This window comes from Falco punctatus (assembly GCF_963210335.1).
Source record: "Falco punctatus genome assembly, chromosome: 1".
Classification (NCBI taxonomy): Eukaryota; Metazoa; Chordata; class Aves; order Falconiformes; family Falconidae; genus Falco; species Falco punctatus.
Window position 1 is genome coordinate 108,345,373 of NC_137580.1, and position 20,684 is coordinate 108,366,056.

Below are 20,684 nucleotides of genomic sequence, written 5' to 3' on the forward strand. Positions count from 1 at the left end.
TGCTGGGTGGCCGGTACACATCGCCCTGCCGCCCCTGGGTCCCCCCCACTCAAAGCCTGTCCCCAGGCAGGTGGGGGACATGCAACACAGACCAGACCCACGACCTTCTTATCCCTGTGCAGAGGGGCTTCAGCTGGCAGGGCCGCAAGGGGCTGCCCGAAGGGGGTGTCTGGGTGGCGAGTGGGTGCCCGGTGGTGCCCCCAGCTCCAGCTGCTCTGGGAAAGCACCCTCGGTGGGCACAGGGTGAGTGGGCCTTGCGTGTGCTGTGCTGAGCTTGGCCTGCCCTCCCTGCACATGGGTGACCCTAGGGAGGTGGCAGCTGGGGACAGGGGTACCAGCTCAGCGACAGGTATTGTGTCCCTACGCAGGGCCTGCAAAGGAGGAAGGATGCTGGTGCAGGGGTACATTACATCCCATAAAGCAAACTACAGTATCCTTGGGAGCCAGGGGTCTTGGAAGGGGCGGGAGGGAGAGCTAAAATACCTCACAGAGCCTGGGTGCCTGGCAAAGATGGATGTTTTCCACCCATTCTGTACGATGCTTCAGTTCCAAATTTGTCAGGGATTTCCCTGGCAGTGAGTGCCATCTACGGGGCGCACCCAGCACCTTATGCCTCTCCGAGAGGTGCCCAAAGAGCCTGCTGCCAGCTGGGGCCCACTGCCCAGCCCTGCCCACAGCCTGCCAGGCTGCTGCACCCCACCTGCCCCCCAGGACTTACCCCATCCTGCAGCCTCCAGACAGAATTAGGCCCTACGTTTCATAAATGTGAACCTGAGAGCAGTGGGGTGAGCCTGCTTTTGGGAGGAGGGTGGGTGTCTCACAGGGTTATCTGCCTCCCCACCCCACTCCTTCCTTTCTGGCCGTCTGCTTCCATCTGTCTCGCTTTAACTGACCACTGAAGCCAGGGATAAAGTCTGGAGATGCAAATTTGGGTGGAGGAAGAGGTTTGTGTCTGGATTAGGGCTGGGTTTCACTTAAACCTTCTTTGAATACTGGTATTACTGGGCTCTCACTCCCAGTAATACCAGTGCGATGGTGCTGCCAGGGCAGAGCAGGGGCATGTGCTGCTCCGGGAAGAGCCAGAGCAGGGATGCTGTAGGGAGAAGTAGGATTCCTTCAGTGGATATTACTGCAGGTCTTCTCCTGGCAAGGGAAACATCTGTTGGAGATTAAAGCCAAGATGCCTCACACCATCAGCACTTAAAGGAAGCTCCTTTGCCGAGCAAAGAGCTCTCTCTCCTGGCTGCTCCTAGCTTTCTGCTCATCACCCAGCTCCCTCATCCCGCCTGGGAATTGAGGGAGGAGGAGGAGACCCTGGGGAAGGACTGGCACACCGCAGCAGAGGGCTGAGATGGTTGTTCCAGCACATGCCACCCCACCCCCCCACCCCCCCACCCCCAGCAAGGAAAGAGCTCAGCCTGCCCTTGGTGAGTTGGCAGCCAGCGCTGGGGCTCACTGGGAGCACTGGGGCAGGAGCAGCAGGGCTGGAAGAGTTCTGTGGGGCTCAGCACTGTGGGAATCAAGTGGTGCAATTTGCCCTATCTAAAAATCTGGCGGTTGTGGCGTGTGTGGCTGTAAATCCCTGCCTAATTCCTGCAGCAATTCCGGTTTGCCGAGCCTTGGGCAGAAGGGAGCCCTCCCAGCTGGTCAGAGCTCTCTAAGCCAGAGGGAAGGGGCCAAAAGGGCCTTTTTAGTGAAATTCCCCCCCTTCCTCACTGCCGCTGGGACGAGCCATGAGCACGCTATCGCTCTGTCCCAGCAGAGCCACTTTGCCATGATCAGAAGGAAACTGCAAATGGATGGGTGGGTTTTATGAAAGCTGACATCTGTCTCCCTCCCCTCCTGGCCCGGCCTCGCAAATCTGCCAGGCACAAACATCCACACCAATGAGCTTAGCATCAAAAGTCCCAGGGCACTAACCTTTCCTGGCTCCTGCTCTGCTCCTTCACCGGCGGGAGCCAGAGCAACCAGCCAGCCAGGGGCTTTAGCGTGATCCCCACAGCCCATCTGTCCACCCCACGCTTATTAACAGCCGCTGCCGTGGTCTTGGGTTTGTAACTCGTGTTTTCTCACAGAGCAAGCAAGAGAGAATAAATAACAGCGACAATCAGCAACAGCGAGACCTCGCAACGAGAAACACAGAGCTGGCATTTCCAGAGGATTTTCCACCTTCCCCAGTTTTCCTGCAGAGCGGAGACCAGCAGCTGGGCAGCGCAGGGGTCCCGTACAGCATGACGGGGGGCTCACAGCTCTCACCAGCATCGCAGCTGAGCTCCGTGTCCTGCAGCGCTTCTCTCTCACGCGACAGTCCCTTCCCGCTCCCCCCGTCTGTCCCGCAGCCGCGTTACTGGCACCGCCTCACCGCCCCAGCCCCGCAGGTCAGTGGATGGGGAGGCACTGCTGGTGCCCCCAGCTCTGGCAATAGCCCACCTGCCAGGGGACTGCCCCGGCCAGGGGGTCTTGCAGGCTGCCCGTGTACCTCTGCTGGCAGGCGCCTCGGAGCCCAGGGCGGAGAGTCCCGCTGGAGCAATAGGCAGGGTTGGGCATGGAGCGATCCTCCTTTGGGCTCTCGTAGCGATGGAATTGCCTCTCCGGGGAAAAGCCAGCGTAGAGAGGGGATGGAGGGCAGTGCTGCAAGCTGGCAGTGCCTGTGGAACTGGGCTCCCAGGGGAGCTGGGGGCTGCTGGCCTTCACCCCCGGCTCCTGCGCAGGGACCCCGGCCCCACTGCGGCACTCGGAGTGGGCGCAGGGCCAGCAGCACCCGGCGCCGTGCAGGGACAGGGACAGAGCTGTGATCCTGTTGATGGCTCGCCGGAGGGTAGCGATTTTAGAAAGCCTTTTGCCACCAAGGTCATGTTTGAGGGCCAGCCGCAGGGCGTTGAAGGCTTGGTTGTAGTCCAGGATCCTCTTGCGCTCTCGGACGTTGGCAGCCATCCTCCTGGCCTTGGAGCGCACCGGCCTGCTCCTCTTCCTCACCTTCATCCCTTCGCGGTCCCCCAGGCAGGCGGATACTTCCCTGCCCTGGGGGACCCACAGACCCTGCCTGTAGCACGCTTGGGTTGTGCCCCCCACTTCCAGCTCCTCTTCCGAGCTGTCAGGCTCTGGTGCCATCCCTATCCCCATGGCTGCTGCGGACATGGCCGTGGCAAGGGGGAGTGGGAGAGGTGCTGCTGCGGTCTTGCCTCCTGTGAGGTGTGGGAGACACTCCTCCAGGGACACGCAGCCGCCTCTAAAAGCCCCAGCACAGGGCTCGTCACGTGGCTCTCTCCCGACCCTCCTCACCTGCCTGCAGGTGTGCTGCCTTGCAGAGACGCACAGGGTGAGCCCTGCCTGGCCTCTGCCCGCGGGGATGCTCCTGAGCGTGGTGCTGGGCTGGAGCATGGGGTACTGGTGCTGGGGTGCCCAGAGGTTGTAGTGGGATGCTCACAGGCCCCAGGAGGAAAGCACCTCTACCAAGCACATGTTGCAGTGGTTGCTTTAGTTTCTGTTAAGAGTTTGGTCACTGCAGAATTTCCCCGTGCTGCTCTGCCCTCTCCTGTGCTGGACTGGCTGGTGGGTCAGCCTGGGCCAGGTCATCCCTGGGTTTTGTACGGTGCTGTGGGGCAGAGCCCCATCAGGCATCACCACCCTGGCACTGGCTTGGGCTCTGCTCACTCATGCTCATGGATGCTGCAGAATCTCTGTTATTTCCCAGCTAGGGAAAACTGAGGCACAGAGCGATGAGGTTGCTGAGGAGAGCAGTGAGTCTTGCGCCTGGGTACAGGAGAAGACAAAATGACTGCTGCCCCAGGAACAGGGCTGGAGCACTGAGCTGCCTTTGAGACGGTGCATTAGGGCTGCTTCATGCAGCTGCACCTCGGCGAGCCGGGAGCATCCGTGGGCATGGAGGTAAACGGGTGCCTGGGCAGGAGCAGCCCCTAGGAACCAGTGGAGGAATGTCGGGGCTTGGTACGCCTCTGCCCTGCGGAGAAGGAAGCAGGAATGTGGCAGGGGGGATTGGGGCAGGTGATAAAAGAGCTAAAGTGCTACCTGCCTTCAGAGCCTTCCTGTCCCTTCCCAGCATCGGGGAGCCCGGGGGCAGAGCTGTCTGGGCTGGTGCTGCTGGGCCTGCCCGGCACTTACTCTGGAGAAGAGGATGCTGAAAGCAGCTTCTTGTTCCCTGCATCCCCAAGCCGGTGGGACAGAGGGACTTGCCAGGTGCGGCGAGTCCGGAGGCCATGGGGAGGGCCAGGTTCCCATCCTCCGAACAGTGAGGGACTGCCACGTGTGTTTGCCCATCATTTCATTAGCAAGCAGTTGCTAAATTCCTTCCTGTGTGAGGGGTAACGTTTTGAAAAATGGTCCAGGAGTGGGTCTGACAAATTGTTGGGGTGACTGGAGCAAAAGCAGAGGCCTGGGAGGATGTGCCCCCCCCCTTGATCCATCCCTTCCTATCTGATTGTCCCAGCTCAGGTTTGATCAATAGCCACAATTAGCGGGGGGCTATTTGTCTATTGCCCTTCTTCTCTCTTGGCTCTTTGAAGTCAGAGCTAATTTAGGTGCCTCTGCTCCAGGAACCCAATAAATCAGGAGCTGGGGCCTCGGGGAGAGGGGAGGGCCAGGCAGCAGGACTTCAAAGGGAGGTGAAGCTTGCAAATATTTTTGAGCACTCACCTGTGCTCACTATAGCCCTCTTGTTCTTCCCAGCAGCCTTCTGGCCGCCCAGTCTTGCTCTGCCCAGGAGCGGATGCTCCTCTGACCACTGATTCACCCGGTGAGCTCAGCGCAGGAGTGAGGGGCTCTTTGGGATGCTTGAATGCCGGCAGAAGGAGCATGCCAGGCCCACTTAGGGACGTGCCTGTCCGAGACGCAGCTAAGCAGGATGGATGCCTGCCACGGGGAGGTTTTTGCTGGTGCAGGAAGCCAGGAGGTGCAGTACGGAGCAGACATGGAGGTGGCCGAGTTGGGCACAAAGCCATTCCCAGCTGGGGCGATGCTTGGGCAGAGGCAGAGGGCAGGCAGCAGTCCCACGGCTGCCCTCATCCTGCCCACAGCTCCCAGGAGCTCACTGGGGAGCACTGCCAGGGGTTCCAGTATCTCAGCTTTGGGCAGCCCTGGACCTGCAGGGATCCAGTCCCTGCTCTCGGAAGCGGGCAAGGCCAGACCATAAATCACAGGTCATCGGATGCCACCTGCTGCCTGTAATTAGTGCATCCCGCTGGGCCGTCCCCACCTCGTCCTGGACGCTTCCTACCTAGGTGCCCATTACAGGGTGGGAGGCCAGCAGGAACGCCCACCCAGGCCCTGCTCCCTTGGCCCCAGCTGATTTATCACCATGCGCTGGAGAGATTTATGGGCTGAGACGGGGAGCCAGAAATGTGTTGTAAGGCTCTGCCGGGCCTGTCTGCCTGACAGATGATGAAAGAGCTGTAATTATCCGTCGCCACGCATAAATCAGGCCACTCACGGCACCCCCCCTCCTCCCCAGCCTCCATGAAGGGGTTCGACCCCTGAGGATACCCCACCTCTCCCACACGTGTCACGCTGGACCAGGGCACTGCTGAGTGCTGGGCATCTGCCCCATCCTGGGCAGCATCATCACAGCTCCCACTGGTCCCACAGGCCAAATGCATGTTTTGGGTGTCTTTGCCACTAACACTGCTGCTGAGCGGGGGCTGCAGCTCCTGCAAAGAGCCCTGGACTGGCTGCCTCTCACCCACATCCATCCAGCACCCCCAAAGCACTGCTGCTTCCAGGTGAGAGCTGCTGGGGCCACCTGGGAGCACAACCCTCACCAGAGATGAAACCCTGATGGGGTGGGCAGGAGGCAGCCAGCATGGGCTGGGGGGTGCCCAGTTCCTGGCAGTGTCCCAGCACCATCCAGCCTTCTCGGGAACATTGCACCAGGAGGCACGGCTGTGCTGGAGAGAGACAATGGAGAGGGAGCCTGCAGTGCCGAGGCATGAGAGCCAGGGGCTGGTGTGCAGGGAGGTGCCCACCCCTGCGCCGCCTGCTACTCTCAGGTGGTGATGGAGGGGAAGGAGGATGTGGTTGTTGCAACACTGCCTGGGCCCTGTGGGTAAATAGGTGCTTTGCTCCTGCTGGGACACGGCCAGGTGGCACAAGGGACACAGGTTTGTGACTCACCCACAGCCAGCCACCCTGCAGTACAGCGTAGGCAGGGGAAGGCAGGTCCCTGCGGCCACGCTGCCTCCAGCTCCTGCCTCTGCACCCCGCAGCATTGCCTGCCCCAGTGCCTCGCATGGCACGAGGGAACCGCTGACCCTGCCCGGGGTGTGGGGTTGGGAAGCCCCCTCCCCTGGGGTCGCAGTGGGCACACGTGCCATAGCCTTATGTGGGCCTTGGTCGTCCACCGCGGGTGTTTGTGCCTGTCCCACCGTCTGGTGGCCATGGGCCACCCATTCTAAGACCGACAGGGCAGGCAGAGCATCACCGGCCAGAGGATGAGGATGGCAGGAGCTGGGCAGGGTTCCGCCACAAAGGCCAGGGCACCCGGGGAAAGTGGCACAGGGGCGCCCACCCCCTTCCCGGCTGGGTTGCTCCTGCCTTGGGGACGGACTTGGGACGGTTTGTGTCATGAGCTGTCCCTTGCTCAGCCGCTCTGCCGCCGCCGGCACCAGACGCATCCTCCCGGCCGGCGTCCCGCATCCCCGCGGGGGTCCCCGAGGTGCGGGCGAGGGAGCCGAGGGGACACAGCCCCGCCGCTGACCCCCGCCTGCGGAGCCCCGGCGGCGTCGCGCTGCCGCCCGGGGAACGAGCCCGGCGCAGGTGAGCGGGCGCTGCCTCCCGCGCCGGAGCCCGCAGCCGGAGCCCGCAGCCGGAGCCCAGCCGGGGGGCGGTGGCAGCGCTGCTCCCCGCCCCGGCGGGGCCGTGCCGAGGCGGGGCGGGCCGGGGGCGGGCCCCGACGTCAGGCCCCGCGGCGGCGGCGGGGGGCGGAAGGCGGCGGGGGGGGAAGCGGGTGCCGGGGCGGGGGATGGCGGCGGGCGAGGCGGCCCGGGCGGACTTTGCGCGGCACTGGCAGGCGGAGTTCCCGGGGGAGCCGGCGCCCCGCATGGAGCTGGGCTCGGTGCGGGCGATGGAGCGGGAGCTGGAGCGCTGCCGCCGCCACCTGCGCCGCCTGCAGCGGGCGCTGGCCGAGGAGCGCTTCAAGGTGGGCTACCTGGAGGCGGCGCTGGCCCGAGCCCCCCCGCCGCCGCCCACCGCCCCCCGCCCGCCGCCCGGCCCCGCCGCCGCGCCCGCGGGCAGCTCCCCGGAGGGAGGCAGCGGCGGCAGCTCCGACGCGGAGGACGCCTCCTCGGCAGGTGGGTGCCGGGGGGCCCGGGCCGCGGCACGGCCGAGGGGCATGTCCCCACTCTGCGGGCCGGGGGGTCCCCAGCCCCTGGGCCGTCCCCACCGACGTGGTCAAGGGCATCCCCGGCCCGTGCCGCTGGCCGCCCTGAGCTCCCCGTGCCGTGCCCGGGGCGGGGGCACCCCGTGGCACTCTGTCCCCGCGTCCCCTCGCCGTGCCACTGCTAAGGCCGCACCGAGCCCCCGTGGCAGCCCTCGTCACCTGCGCCCCTGGCATGGCGGAGGACCTGACATGTCCCCAGGCTGGCCCCGTCACGAAGCCGCGGGCACGCTGTGCCGTTGCATGGCTGAGGCCACTCCAAGCCCTTGTACCATCCCCGTCGAACAGCTGAAGCCACCCCGAGCCCTCATGCTGGCCCCGTCCCACCACTAAGGCCACCCCAAGCCCCCGTGTCATCCCTGTCCTGCTTCCGAGGGCATCCCGTGCCAAGGCCCCATCCCCCAGCACGCAAGGAGGGAGGGTGGCCGTTCGGTCCCCTGCAGCCGGCTCTTGGTGATGTGCCAGTGGCCCAGGAGCCACCCTGGGGCTGGGACTTTGGGAGGGTCACTTCCTCCAGGTGTGACCTGGCTTGTCACGGGGACACCTCTGCTCCAGTGACACCCTGTGATCTCCCATGGGGAAGTCCTGGAGCTGCTAAAGCAGAAGCATGCCGGGGTGATGAGGTGTCCCGGGGCGTTGCGCTGGGCGCATTGAGGACAATGTTATTTTGCAAGTGACTGGCTGTTTTGTGGCACTGGAGGCGCAGTCAGCTAGCGCTGTCACCCGTCATGCTGTCCTACTTCCAGTGGCCTGGAAGTTGTTATTGCATCAGCTTTAATCCCAGTTCAAACAGAGTCCTGACAGCTAGGGAATGGTACTTTTTACATTGCTAATTCTGCAGCTGACTTGAGTTAATTTTGTTCTTGCTCGATTGTTTGGGGCGAGGAGTTTTTCCCTAAGGCTGTACCGTGCTGGTTTAAGATTTCCTGGGTAGCAAATGCTCTGATGTCGAACCGGTCTTAATATTTAGCGTAATTTATATTTATTGCATTAGCCTACAGGGCCAGAGAACAGCTGTTTCCATTTTACCTTCCTGAGCTAACTGGAGGTGAAATGTCCAAAGTACATGGCTGCTCTTGGTGGCGTCTCCATACTGCGCCGGGCTTGCTCGCATGTGTGTGCCTCTGCTGCAGGGGACTGGCCACAGGAGCCAGGGACCGGCTACAGGAGCAAGGACGAAGGGTGTCCGATGTGTCGCCGTCAAAGGACCCCCCAAAGCCCTTCTCCAGCCCCCGTCAACAGGCATTGCGTGTAGTTTTTGGAGAGCTGCTCAGCGGCTGAGGGGGTTTGAGTGCATTAGAGTGACCAAGCACAAATCCTTCTGATTTACACTTGGATCCCGCATTTTATTTACATCTGCATAATGCTCCTGAATGTTTCCAAACACCCAGGACTGTGCAAGGCTCTTGGGCTGAGGGGGTGTTTGTTGTTAAAGGGGCTTCCCTGGAGCACAGTGTAAGCGCCTGAGGAACCCAGCTTTGTAACTCAGAGGGGTCCTCCGGCCCCATGCCACCCTTCAAGGGGGCTAGTCAGGGTGAGTGTTTCGGGCAAGAGCTTGAAATCCAAGGTTGCATCTGTTGTGGTTCAATGTGGCCTCTTCCTCTTCCTCCTCCTCCTCCTTTTCCTCCTTCTCCCCCACATGGGTCTCTGTCATGGTCCCCAGCTCCTGTGCGTGGCTGAGGAAGGCAACATCCCCTCCGCCGAGCACCCAGCTCCTTCTCCTGTGTCATGGCTGGGCTCTGCGCGGAGGTTGGCTGATGGCAGTGGCGATGAGCTGTCCCCAGCCTTGTCCCAAGCTTTTCCCGAGCATCAGCACTTTTCTTTGTTGCACATTATAAGGGTGCCTGTGTGCGCTGGCGGCGCTGACATTTAAAAGTAGAATCTGAGTACAGTCAAATGCGTGCGGTTGTTGCCTAGATCCCTCTTTCTCTGGACGGTTGGTTAACTTAGTGCTCCCGTTGCTTTCTTCTCACTTCTCTTTATTTTTCATGTATAATTAAAAATTCCTGATCATGGTGCTGTTTGCTTCCCTGCCAGCAGCTCAGGTGGTGTGTAACTGTTAGCATGGCTCTGCCTGGGTCCCTCAGTATTTTAACATGAGTTTTGGAGCTTAACAGTGCTGTGGCTGTGGCTGAACGTGGGACACGGTCGGTCCCTGGCCATTTCACTGTAACCTACAGCAGTGCTATCTGGACAGCAAGCAAAGGAGTCTGAATATTGTCTTTATGGGAATTACCAGGGACAGACAGTGGTTTCCTTTAAGTAGCTTGTGATTAATCTGATTTAAAGCAAGGAAATCTGCAAGATGCCCCTGTTTGCAGCTATTGCATGAGAGCAGCGCGTGTGACAGCCAGATACATGATCCTGGCATCTGAGATAACGTCTGTGCCAGCTCACCCGGGACCAACAAAATCTGAGCGTCAGCGAGCAGATGGCTAAAAACGAAGCATGGAAAGGACTAAAATTCCCTTCATCTCGGCCGTCACCTGTCCTTGTGGCTAAACACACAGCTGGCCTCACAGCTGAGTATGTGCCGTGTCGTGCGTGACCATGCCGGGAGGCGGTCCGGGGTGTGCTGGGGCGCGGCGGTGCTTTGGCTGGGTGCCACCTCCATCCCCATCCAGAAGGGGCTGGGTGCTCCTTTTGCCCCGGCATGAGCCTGGGGCAAAGGGTCCAGTGCTGCAAGTTGGTACCCACAGGGAGAGGGTGAGCTGCGTGGGTGGGAGGCGACTGTGCCAGTGACCCAGAGGAGGGATGTGGTGATGCTCGTCGGGAGATGCTTTGTGCCTGGCGGCTGGGTAGCATGCACTGACGTGGAACAAACTCGGCACTGGGATTCCCCGCTTTGCCCTTGGGAAACGGAGAAGGAGGCCGGCTTTGCTGTGGAGCTGGGCTACTGTGGGAGTTTCTGAAGCTCCTTTAGAAGGCTGCTGGGTTCAGGAGCCCCTGCCATGCCCTCTGTAGCACCTTGCACCCCAGAAATGTGAACTCTGGGGTGGGGAGCTCTGGCATAGCCAGAATAGACCCCAATGGGGTTGGCTGATATATCTGGTTACGGCAGGATGCTGCGGCTGTGAGCTGCACCATAAATGAAATCTCCAGCCCTTTAGCTGGAATTAGTTTCTGTCATGGAAAGTTCCTAGAGTCATGTAGGCTCTTCTGCTTGCCCTGCCACGCCGCCTTCACTAGTACCTTGGGAAATGGGAGGGGAGACTGCTGGCAGCAGCAGGGTCTCTGCCTCGAAGGGTGGTGAGCACAGAAGGGCGGCAGTGTCAGTGTGTGCACCAAAGGGCTGAGATAGGGAAGGGGCCCTGGGGCGTCTGGAGTCCCCAGGGCATCGGCCACCTCATCCCCGTGCACCTGGCCTGGGGGCTGGATTGCCATGGGTTCTGTGCTGGGGGCTCCTGATATGCTATGGGTAAAGGCACGGCTTGTTCTTGCTGCTCCATCCCTGCTTTCAGCTTGTGCTGCTGCTGGCAAATACATGATACTGTGAAATACATGATACTCTGTCCTGGAGAAGCTCCTCTGTGGCCGGGGAGGTGATGGGGCAGTGCTGCAGGCAGGCCTTTGTCCTGCTGTCTTTGGACACTGCTGGTTCCTTGTCCCTTTCTTGGAACCCCCCCTAAAATACCAGCAAAAGGAGAACGGAAAATAGTGAGCAAAGTCCAGAGTTTATCCCGGTGCATCTCTTTCTGTCTGGGGTGGGTCGCAATTTGCAAGATGCGACAGAGCAGTGATCTCGCAGCACCCAGGAGGGTGAAGTGTTGCATTATCTGTGCATCTGTTTCCCCTCCTTCAGCTCCGGGAGGGGATCTGGGAACAAATGCCACAGCGGGGAGGTGTGTGGGTGGGAGTTGTCTCTCTCTAAGACCCCATCTACCACCTCTGCGTTCTCATATTTATTTATTTGTTTGTTTGTTTGTTTGTTTATTTATTTACTTCGTCATATTTCCCCATTCTGGGAAAGTGGTTGTTTGGCTCTGAAGATGCTGAAAGTTCCTCTCCTGGCTGGGGAAGGCCAGGCAGTCTCAGTGTTTCATTTTAACCGCTTAGGCGAGGACAAAATCGCAGCATGCATGTGTGTGCGCCTGCTGGGGACCTTTGAACCGTCCCCATCTGCTCTGGGGCCTGGCGGCATTTTGGATGGGGGCTTTTCTCCACAAACCTCCTGATGGCAATGTGACAGCAACCCCTGTGTGACATGGGGCTGCCTCCCCGGAGAGCGGTGCTGCCCGAGACGGGGACTGCAGGGTTAATGCTGGGTCAGGCTGATGCTGTTAAAGAAAACCATAAATAAATGCAGAAGTTCACAAGGTTAAAAAGCCTTTGAGTGGAAGAGTTGCTGTTTAAAAGCATAGCTCTTAAATGGGACCAGTAAGTGCTGTTGTTGGAGTAAGTTCCCTGTGATGGGCACATAGTGGAGGGTTTGTAAAGGAGCTGGAAGAGCAAAGGGGAAACCTGCGCCCGGCTCTGCCCACAGGCACCACCAGGATCTCTGCACTGGGGCAGAGCCGGCAGCAGCCACAGCATCTGCTGGGTGGAGAAACGACCCTTCGAGGCACCAGCACCCTGCACGCACCGAGCAGGATGGATGCGCGGTGGGAGAGGTGTTCCTGTCCCAATCACCGGCCATGGGGACAGCGAGTGAGCCGGCCTCGTGGGTGCATCTGTGCTGCTGGCAAGCTGTCACGGCTGGGTCTGGCTCTCCCCTGGCCTGCTCTCCTCTGCTGTCAGCTCTTGCATCAGCTAAGCGTGGCTGCAGTGAGAATCTGGATGCTGCCCAGTGTCCGGAACCTGCGTCTCCTCTGAACCGGATCGTCGCGAATTGGTGCGGGTGTTCCTGGGGTGGCTTCCTCCTCTCCCCCCGCATGGCTGCAGTACCTGCTCTAGTCCACCCAGAGATGCCGACACATCACCTGCAGGAGGTAGGTCTGGCTGCAGCATCCCTGCACATCCCTGAGCGTGTGCCCCACAGGCTGGGTATTTGCCCCCAGCATTCGGGGCAGATGGTGCTGAGCTCCCCTAGCTGGGCAGCATTCAGGTGGTGGGCAGTGGCACTGGGCTGCATGCTCTGCTCTGGGGCCCTGTGGAAGGGAAGGAGGGGACACGGTTCCCCTGTTGGTGCCAGTGGTGCCACTGGCTGTGCCCACTGCAGGGACAAGCACCTCAGCTGGGAGGTGACTGTGCAGCCCCCCAGGCACGGTGCAGCAGTGGCCGGTTGTGGGGTGATCGGTGTCCCCAGACAGGAGCAGCAGCAGCAGGGCATGCAAGAAGCCCTCATTAGGCAGCTGGCTACAGCCAGAAGTGCCCTGCAGGGCCTGAATATATTTGCATTGTAAGTCTATTGAAATCTGGTTTGGGTTTGTTGTTTTTTTTTTCCCTCGAAAGACACTTCTGTGCAGCGGGGCTCTTTGTTCGGCTGGTTCCTCCTCCCCTCCTGCCCTGATGCCGCCGGTCGGGGTCCCAGCGGATGGCTCTGCTCTGTCTTCTGCTGGATGCTGTCTGCTGCGGCCAGCCCTGCAGCAGCCAACGGTGGGAGATGCTTCTCCCCAAGCTGGCGGGGGATTAGTACTCCCTTGGGTTAGAGAGGGGAGCATGGTTTAGCCAAGGCAGCTCACCAAAGTGTGCATCCATCCCGGGAAAATGGCACCTGTGCTTCTGCTTTGTGGCATTGCTGGGTTTTTCCTCCTGCTGAGGGTGGCCAGAGCAGCCAGAGGGAGCGCGCCGACCTCGCCGTGTCCCCCTGAGACGTGTTCAAATAGACTTGGCTTTCCCATCCCTAGTTACTTTATCAGTGTTTGCTAAGCAGAATAATTTGCATATGCAGATCACTAGCAACAACACTTCTTGGCTCTCTTGGCTGTAGCTGGGGAGTGGAGCCTGGCCAGCCTCAGCAGAGGTCCTGCAGATCTGCCTCCAGATAAGTCCCAGCTGCAAAGTTCAGGGATTGTTTGAAGATCTGGCAGATAGGGAGACCTTTGTGCTTTCTGGGGCTTTGTGCCACGGGTGATTTTTGTTCCAACACTGTGAACCACCACCTCTTCCTTCTTCTTCATAGGTCTTGCGGTGGGAAGCAAACCTGGCCAAGCCATCTCGGCAGCGCTGGCACCAGCGTGGGTGGGACAGGAGCAGCCTGGGGCTTCGGTGCTGGCAGATACGGCCACAATCTCCTCCCTCTCAGAAGAGACGCAATGCCATAGCTGACCCAGGCCTTAATCTGATATTAGAGGCTTTTTCCTGTGAGCAGCCACCACCTTTCTTTCCTTCTCCAGTATTTTGAGAGGCCAAGGGCACCGCTGCTGCCCCTGGGGTCTCTGCCCTCCTCCTCACACTGGCTGTGGGACTTGCCCAGCTCTGGCATCTGCTTGGCTCCCTGAGGGCAGGAGGCTTGGAGCAGCTGCCCTGCGCTCCCCGCACCCCTCAGCAGCTGGGAGCACAGCTTGGGGCCCATGCAGCGCAGCCCTCGGGGTTCCCATCCCGCTGGAACGTGATACTGGGGGAGAAGTTTAATGCTGAGTGGGACTGAGGAGCAGCATGTTCAGGACACCCAGCAGGGAAGATCTGCTGTGCTCCTTGGTGGGTGCTGTGCTCCCCAGCCACCCTCTCCCCTCTTCCCCTAAGGAAACACCCCCTTTGACCCACACCAGTGTTGGAGCTGCAGGTGGCCCTGGAGCTGCTCTCCAGTTGCCACCAGCCTGGGTTGCCCACCACCAGCCCCAGCCTGGCCCTGGGCAAGCAGTAAGGCTCATGTGGCCATGGCTGTAGGAGCCTCTTGCACAAGAGTCCAGAAATAGCGATGCGTGGGCTGGCAGGCAGGGGCTGGGCAGATGCCAGGCAGACAGCCAGACACCAGGCAGGCAGCACGGGGCTGGCCGATGGCAGGGAGGAACCACAGGACTCGGCTTTGCAGTCTTGCGCCCAGCTGTGGAGAGGGTTGAGAATGTGGTTGACAGTATCTGCTCACCCAGGGCTGGTCTGTGTCACCGCAGGGTGATGGGTGCCTCATTGTGGATGGGTGCTCCCCCCTGGCTCGGGGGGGAGAAGGGAGGTTCAGCTGCTTTGCAGATTTTGGGCGTTTGTGGTGGCTTTTGTAAAGGTGTGAAAAGAGCAGTGAAAACAATGTAAAAATCAAGTCCAACGTTTTGGTGGGGCTGTTTTGTCCAGGCTGTGCAAGGGCACCTGCCTGGGGTGGTGTGTGCAGCCAGATAAGGCCCATCAGGTGCAGCACGAGGTCGGCTCTGATTTGGGCATCTCCAGTGCATGGGGAGGCTTTCTGAGATGCCTGCCTGCCCGGGCTGTGGGATACTTGCCTGCCTGGTCCTCCTGGGCCATGGCACTGCCAGGGCCTGCTGCATGGTGTTCCACTGGGGGTGCCCAGCTGATGGAGGGCTCCTGGGGGGTCTGGTGGCCGGTGGGCATCTCATCCAAGTGCTCCGCTCATGCCCTGTGTTGGATGAAGATGCGCAAAGAGAGGTTTGCACAGTGCTGTAGAGAGGTTGGTGCTATGGGCAGGAGTGGCCGGGAAGTGTGTCTGACCAGGGGAAGCATGTGGAAAAACCCTTGCATGCTTGCAGAGAGCTGTGCATGGAGAACTGGCCGCTCCGGTGGGACCTGTGGGCTGCTTGCTGCCTCCATGGCTCTGCAGCCATCGTGCTGGAGGGACCAGCTGCACCTGATGCTGCTGCTGCTGGTGCTGCTGTGTTGCTCCCCAAGGCGAGCAGAGCGTGGTTTCCTGCTGTGAATGGGGTTGATGCGCTTAGCTGAACTGCTGTCGCCTTTCTGGTAGGTGGCTGTGCCGGGTGGCAGGGTGCCTCATGCTGTGGGTGCTGCCGGGGTGTGGGGCATGGCTGTGGAGGATGGAGGGGACTCTCCATTGGGACGTTTAAGGGACAAAGTTGGGACAGGCTGTGGTACCAAGCTAGAGCCCAAGCAGGAGCAAATGGGGGAGTTGGTGGGGGATGGAAAGCAGCAAACATGGTCACATCGTGGCCACCCTTGGGCAGGGCTGGCCCTGCCAGCGCCAGCAGCTTGGGGACAAGAGGAGCATCGGTACTGGGCAGTGCAGGAGCCATGGTGGTGCCCAGTAGCATCCCATGAGGCAGCTGAGAGGGCTGTGCTTGGCTCCCTGAAATACCTGGGAGTGGGGCAGGCGAGGGGTGGGCAATAGCAGCAGCGGGGCAGCACCCTGTGCCGCTGACTCAGCACCCGAGGACTCACAGCTCGTGGGGGTGGTGGGCTGTGGGGATGGGTCCTTGCCTTGCCGTGCTGGGGCTGGATATGCCCCCCTGGGGAGGCAGGGCTGCGCCAGGGGCAGCAGTGGCTCCTTGCCCTGGATGCCAAGTGCTGGTGGCTCCAAGTGCCCCAGGCATTGCTGCACTGCCCCAAAATGTATCGGCTGCATCCGAGCCTTACGTAGGCACCCCTGGGAGTGGGGATCAGGTGGTGGCAGCACCTTGGCAAGGTCCCCTCAGGTTTCCCAGCCAGGGTGGCTGCCAATGCCACCCGCGTCCTGGCACTTCATGCTCCGGTGGCTCTACCTTCCCCTTGTGCCTGGCGGAGCGTTATCCCTCCTGCCCCGTTCCCATCTGGCCCGGGTGCCTGGTCCAGGCCCTTCCCCACACGGCTGAGCCCGCAGGCAGGATGCGGCCGAGGGCAGCAGTGGGGGATGCTGCCTGTACCACCGGGACCTGGGCAGCGGTGCCCGCACACGCTGAACCAGGGCAGTTCTCTGCACTTGAACGCTTGGCTGGCGCCCTGACATATTGGGGTTGATGACTCTGGCACTTTATATTTCCTTTGGCTACATGCAGCTGGGGAGGACGGTTTAACCCCTGCCTGCCCATGCCCTGCTGGGCCAACCCTGGTTGTATGGGGCAGGGCTCCTGGAGGTCCTGGGTCCTCCCGTGGCTGCCGGAGGCAGGGGGAGCAGGGCCAGGGGGAGCCCATGTCCTTCAGCCGTAGCAGTTTGAGGGGCTGGTGAGGTTTCCCCGGGAAGAGGGCACAGCATCCCTGGGCCATAGGAAGGAGATAAGACCATGGTGGAAAGGGTGACGGAGCTGGGCTCCCCCTTTCCCCCTGCTCTCCTTGGGGAGGCTTGGGGGGCAGCTGCATGCCCCTGTGCCACTACTTTCCCCTCCTCCTCCCTCCCGGTCCCCAGACCCCTGCGGAGGGTCGGCGTGGCTGCGTGCGGGGGGGATGCTGAGCTCGGCTCCCCCCAGCAAGGCAGGGGCGGGAGGCGGGACGCGCTGCCATTGCCAGGCGGCACCTCCTTCCCTGGGCACCCCTGGCAGAAGAGCCGCCGTGTGCCCGGGCAGGCGGCCGTGCCCGGCTCTCCCATCCAGCCCCCGCCCGGGCCTGCGGCCCCCCGCCTCCCGCCCTCGCCCGCCGCCTTTGTTGTGAGATGAGAGCCGGCTGGCGGGGCTGAGAGCCGGCACAACCTCCCGAGCATGGAGCCGCTGAGCCACCGCGGCCTGCCGCGGCTCTCCTGGATCGACACCCTCTACAGCAGTACGTGGCCTGGGCTGGGGGGTGGCGAGGGGGGCTGGGGTGGTGGGTCCCCCCTACCTGTTGTGCAGTGCTGTGTCGCGCTGGGGAGGGGTGCTGTGCCAACAACCCTGTGCCGGGGGCTGCCGGGGTGAGCTGAGCCTGGGCAGGGGGCAGGAGATACTGGCAGGGGGTTGTGCTCCCCTCCCTGAGCATCCCGCACGCCCCAGTGGCAGGGTAGCGCTGGCCGGAGTCGGTCCAGCATCCTCCAGGCTCTGGGGACCTGCTGCCTGCTCCGGGGGGCTGGGTGGGCTGGGTGGGTGAAGTGGCCCTGGCGCAGTGGGGCTTGCTGGGGCTGGAGCAGCCTGACAGCTGGTGCTGCCCATGGGGGTCTTTGGGGAGGTGGGTGCTTTCAGCCCTGGCTGCCATCCCCGTCATTCCGTGGCCGTGGGAAGGCACCTCTCCCCCAGCCGTGATTTTTGTAGCGAGCTCCGAGGCGCTGTGCTGAGGATGCTGTGGCAACGCGGTGTCGGTACCCGGGGGCTGGCAGCTGCCAGGGCCAGGGGCGTCCTGCAGCAGCCCGGGGGTGCGAATCTCTCCCATCCCAATGATGGGTAGCAGGCAGGGACGAGCCCTAGAGCCGTGCTGGTCACAGTCCCGTGGCAGCTGTCTCAGTGGCAGCCAAGGGAGCCAGGGACACAGCTAGAGGATGGGAGGGCTTGGTTACAGGGTCCCCGTTGTTCATTCTGGGGGAGCGCTGAGCTGCGTGGGCACCCCAGGAGTGGGTTTCGGGGTGCAGTGTTGAGCTCGGAGCCTGGCGTTTGTGGGGCAGTAGGGTTTGGCATGGGTGCGTGGGAAGGTGGGATGCTCTGGAGAAGAAGGGACAGTGTCCCCTGCACAGATCTGGCATCCACTGTGCCCTGCAGGGAGCAGGGGCTGCTGGGGGGCACATTGCGTAGGACTGAGACCCCTCAAGTTTCCAGCTTGATGCCTCCAATGCTTACAGCCTGAGGCTGCATCCAGCAGTGGCAGTCCTGGGGTCCGGTGCAGCTTGTGCAGGTGGCTGGGCTGGAGCCTGGGGGCCGCATTCAGCCCCAGCCTCCGCACCCTCCTTCTCAGCGCAGCATCCCCACAGAGTGATGGCTCTGCCATCCCGAATCTTGCTCTGGCCACCCTGGCTGAAGCACAGGGGAGGCTGCTCGCCATGCCTGTGTTATGGGGGATGTGGGGCAGGGTCTGGCCTTCATCGCACCAGGGAAGGTGGTGATGGTACAGAGGAGATGCTGTTTGTGTTGAGCCACCCTTTGGAGGAGGCCCATGGAGGCAGGTCCAAGGCCAGCTCGCGCATCCATGTTGTCATGGTGAATTTTCACCCAGGCGCAGGGAGACCGAGGCATTTCCCCAAAACCTCGCAGGCTCTGTGCAGATGTTGGGCTTTTCCTGGCAGTGGAATGAGATGGGTGAGTGTTGGGGTGTGCTGGTGCACTGTCAGGGTGCTGGGGAACAGCATGCACCCAACTGGAAAGCAAAGAAGATGCCACTCAGAACTGCTGTGACTGTGCTGCCTCTGCCCGGGCTGGGCAGGAGCTGCCCGCTGCTCTTGGCTGTGCTCCCTCTTGGGGACCATCATGCTGGGATTAGCCTGGGTCAGACCTGGGAAGACGTGGCAGAGTGGAAACAGTATTTTCCTGGGGAATATAGTCCCCTGTAGGGATGTATTCCTGGCCTTGTCACCCTCCTGGGTCCACCTGCCACCCCACAGGACCCCTGCCCTGATGGGTGCCAGCATCCCATGGGCGCCAGCCCTTCATGCATTGCGGGGCTGGATCCAGCTCAGCACCACAGGGCTACGTGTGGGAGCCGGGGTCACAAGGCTGTTTCAGGTCGGGATGTCCTCACCCTCCAAAGTGGCTCCCTTGGGCCAAGCTGCCTCCCTCCCCTCGGTCCCCACGCCTGGGGTGGAGCAGGAAGATTTCCACTGCTGCTAAAAAACGGGAGCAAAAATAGCACTGGGTTTTGGCACGGGCACAGGAACAGGCTGCAGGGGCAATGCAGCTGCGGAGGAAGGAGGGAGGCGCTTGGTTTGGGCTGGCTGGGTGGCAGGAGCACCCCACAGGCAGGGAGATGCAGGGGCCAGCCCCTTAGTGTCCCCTTGCCCAGCAATGTCCCCTTTGCCCATCCTGGCTGCTTGGTAATGCTTGGTTCCCTCCCTGCACTGGTTGCTGGGGAGGTACCTCTGCCTGGCCTGACTGGGTGAGAGCCCAGTAAATACTGCACAGCTGTGGGTGGCACAGCTGGAGGCACAGCTGGAGCCATGGGTAGATGGCTCTGGCCTCCCTCCTGTGGGCAGCACAGGGTCCCTCTCCCTGGGTGCCTGGTGGGGCACTACCTGTAGGTCTCATCCCCAGCTCAGGTCTGGGATGTTGATCTGCTCCAACTGGGAGAGATAGCTGTGTGAGAGCCAGGTCCTTCTGCGTCCCCACAGGCCAGGCCCTTCCCCCTCCATGCCATGGATGCCGCCTTCCCTGCACCACTGCAGGTGTCATCTCCCAGGGTCCCCAGCCACCTCGTTAAAGCTGTGATCCTCATTACCGAGCCACTCCAGCCTGGGTTGCAAGGTCTCCCCCAGTGCTGGTGCCACTCTGGGTACCCCTGTTGCCCGCCCCACAGTTCCACCTTGGAGCTGCAGACCTTGGCCTTGGGGGAGGGGAGGTGGTGGAGCCTGATGGTCTCTGAGTTGGTGTGTTTGGTGGGCACCGTCACCTTTGTCCCCTCCCGGCTGCCTTGGCTCCCCCTTAGACCCTGCCTGACAGGGAAGGGCGCTTGGGTGAGAGGTTTGGGTATCTCTGGGGGATCCCCAGCCCGGGCACAGTGCCAGGCTGGGCGGGCTCAGGGGGGCTGCTTGGGGTGGGTGTTCCGAGGAGGTGACCAGCATCAGGAGACTCCAGTGCTAATGTACCTCATCCTGCCTTGTTCCTGGCTAATATTGGAGGCGTCCCAGCTGGGACCTGTCAAAGGCAGAAGGGATGAGGGACATCCCACCGTGAGGCAGGACAGGTTAGAGCCAGGGATCCTCTTTCCCTGCAAGCTGAGGACCAGGGGATCTACGGGGTCCCCCATCTTTGCCCACCCAGCTCTTTCATTCCTAGACAGCTCCTGTGGTGACCCAGCAAGGGTAGCACCCTAGCCTCTGAGGGATGGTTATTAGCTGCTAATTGCTAATGAAGCAAGGACTTAGAGGGGTTGTGGTGTCCTGGCAGAGCTGGGATGCATCTGGCCCATCTCAGGGCTCTCCTCCATTCCACCCCCAGGTGCAGGATGGGACCACCCATCCCTGCCCACCCGCACCGGCAGGGCTTCTGGCCTGAGCAAGCTTCGCTGTGCTCTTTGATTTAAAGATCTATCCACTTGCAATACGAAGCTGAATGCAATATTAATGTGCTGAGTGGTGTTGGAGGGAGTCAGGGGAGTCCTTGGCCAGGGTGGCAGGGCTTTGGGGGCGTGAAGTGTCAGCGGTGTGGGGTTTGGTCTGGGATGGCTGCTCCAGACCCTGTGCACTCTGTTTTGGCCAGGGTATCGGCCAGGATCTCCCCACTGTCCCTGCCCAGGGACCCTGTGGGGACAGCCATGGGGCTGCTGGGTGAGGAGGGGAATGCAGGGCTGGCAGTGGTTGGGTTGGGTGAGCTGTGCCCACTGCCTCTTTGGGAGCTGCCGAGGAGGTCTTGGCCACAGGCCCTGGGTGGGGGTGCTGGCTGCACCCCGCGGCCGCCCCTGCCGCAGCCGGGCTCCCTTCCCCCTCCCCTTTGTCAGC

At 61.5% G+C, this 20,684-nt stretch overlaps 2 protein-coding genes across 3 annotated transcripts in view; one reads left to right on the forward strand and one right to left on the reverse strand.

The window, feature by feature from the left end:
• Positions 1–2,369: 2,369 nt before the first annotated feature.
• On the reverse strand, positions 2,370–6,845 carry BHLHA9 (basic helix-loop-helix family member a9). Its single transcript, XM_080384257.1, has one exon. The coding sequence runs from the start codon at positions 3,379–3,381 to the stop codon at positions 2,380–2,382; it is 1,002 nt and encodes a 333-aa protein (XP_080240383.1). The 5' UTR covers positions 3,382–6,845; the 3' UTR covers positions 2,370–2,379.
• Positions 6,846–6,923: 78 nt separating this feature from the next.
• ABR (ABR activator of RhoGEF and GTPase) overlaps positions 6,924–20,684 on the forward strand; it is a 41,517-nt gene continuing 27,756 nt past the window's right edge. The window contains exon 1 of one of the 2 annotated variants that reach the window (XM_080382991.1): positions 6,924–7,301. In XM_080382991.1, the coding sequence (XP_080239117.1) occupies positions 6,974–7,301 (328 nt within the window). In that variant the 5' untranslated portion in view covers positions 6,924–6,973. Of the gene's footprint in view, positions 7,302–16,697; positions 16,898–20,684 lie in introns of those variants that run through there. The other variant, XM_080382992.1, reaches the window with a different exon arrangement.

What these genes read in the sequence shown, in the direction of transcription:
- BHLHA9 (XM_080384257.1), bottom strand. Translation starts at nt 3,381, where the DNA reads ATGCTCCAGCCCAGCACCACGCTCAGGAGCATCCCCGCGGGCAGAGGC.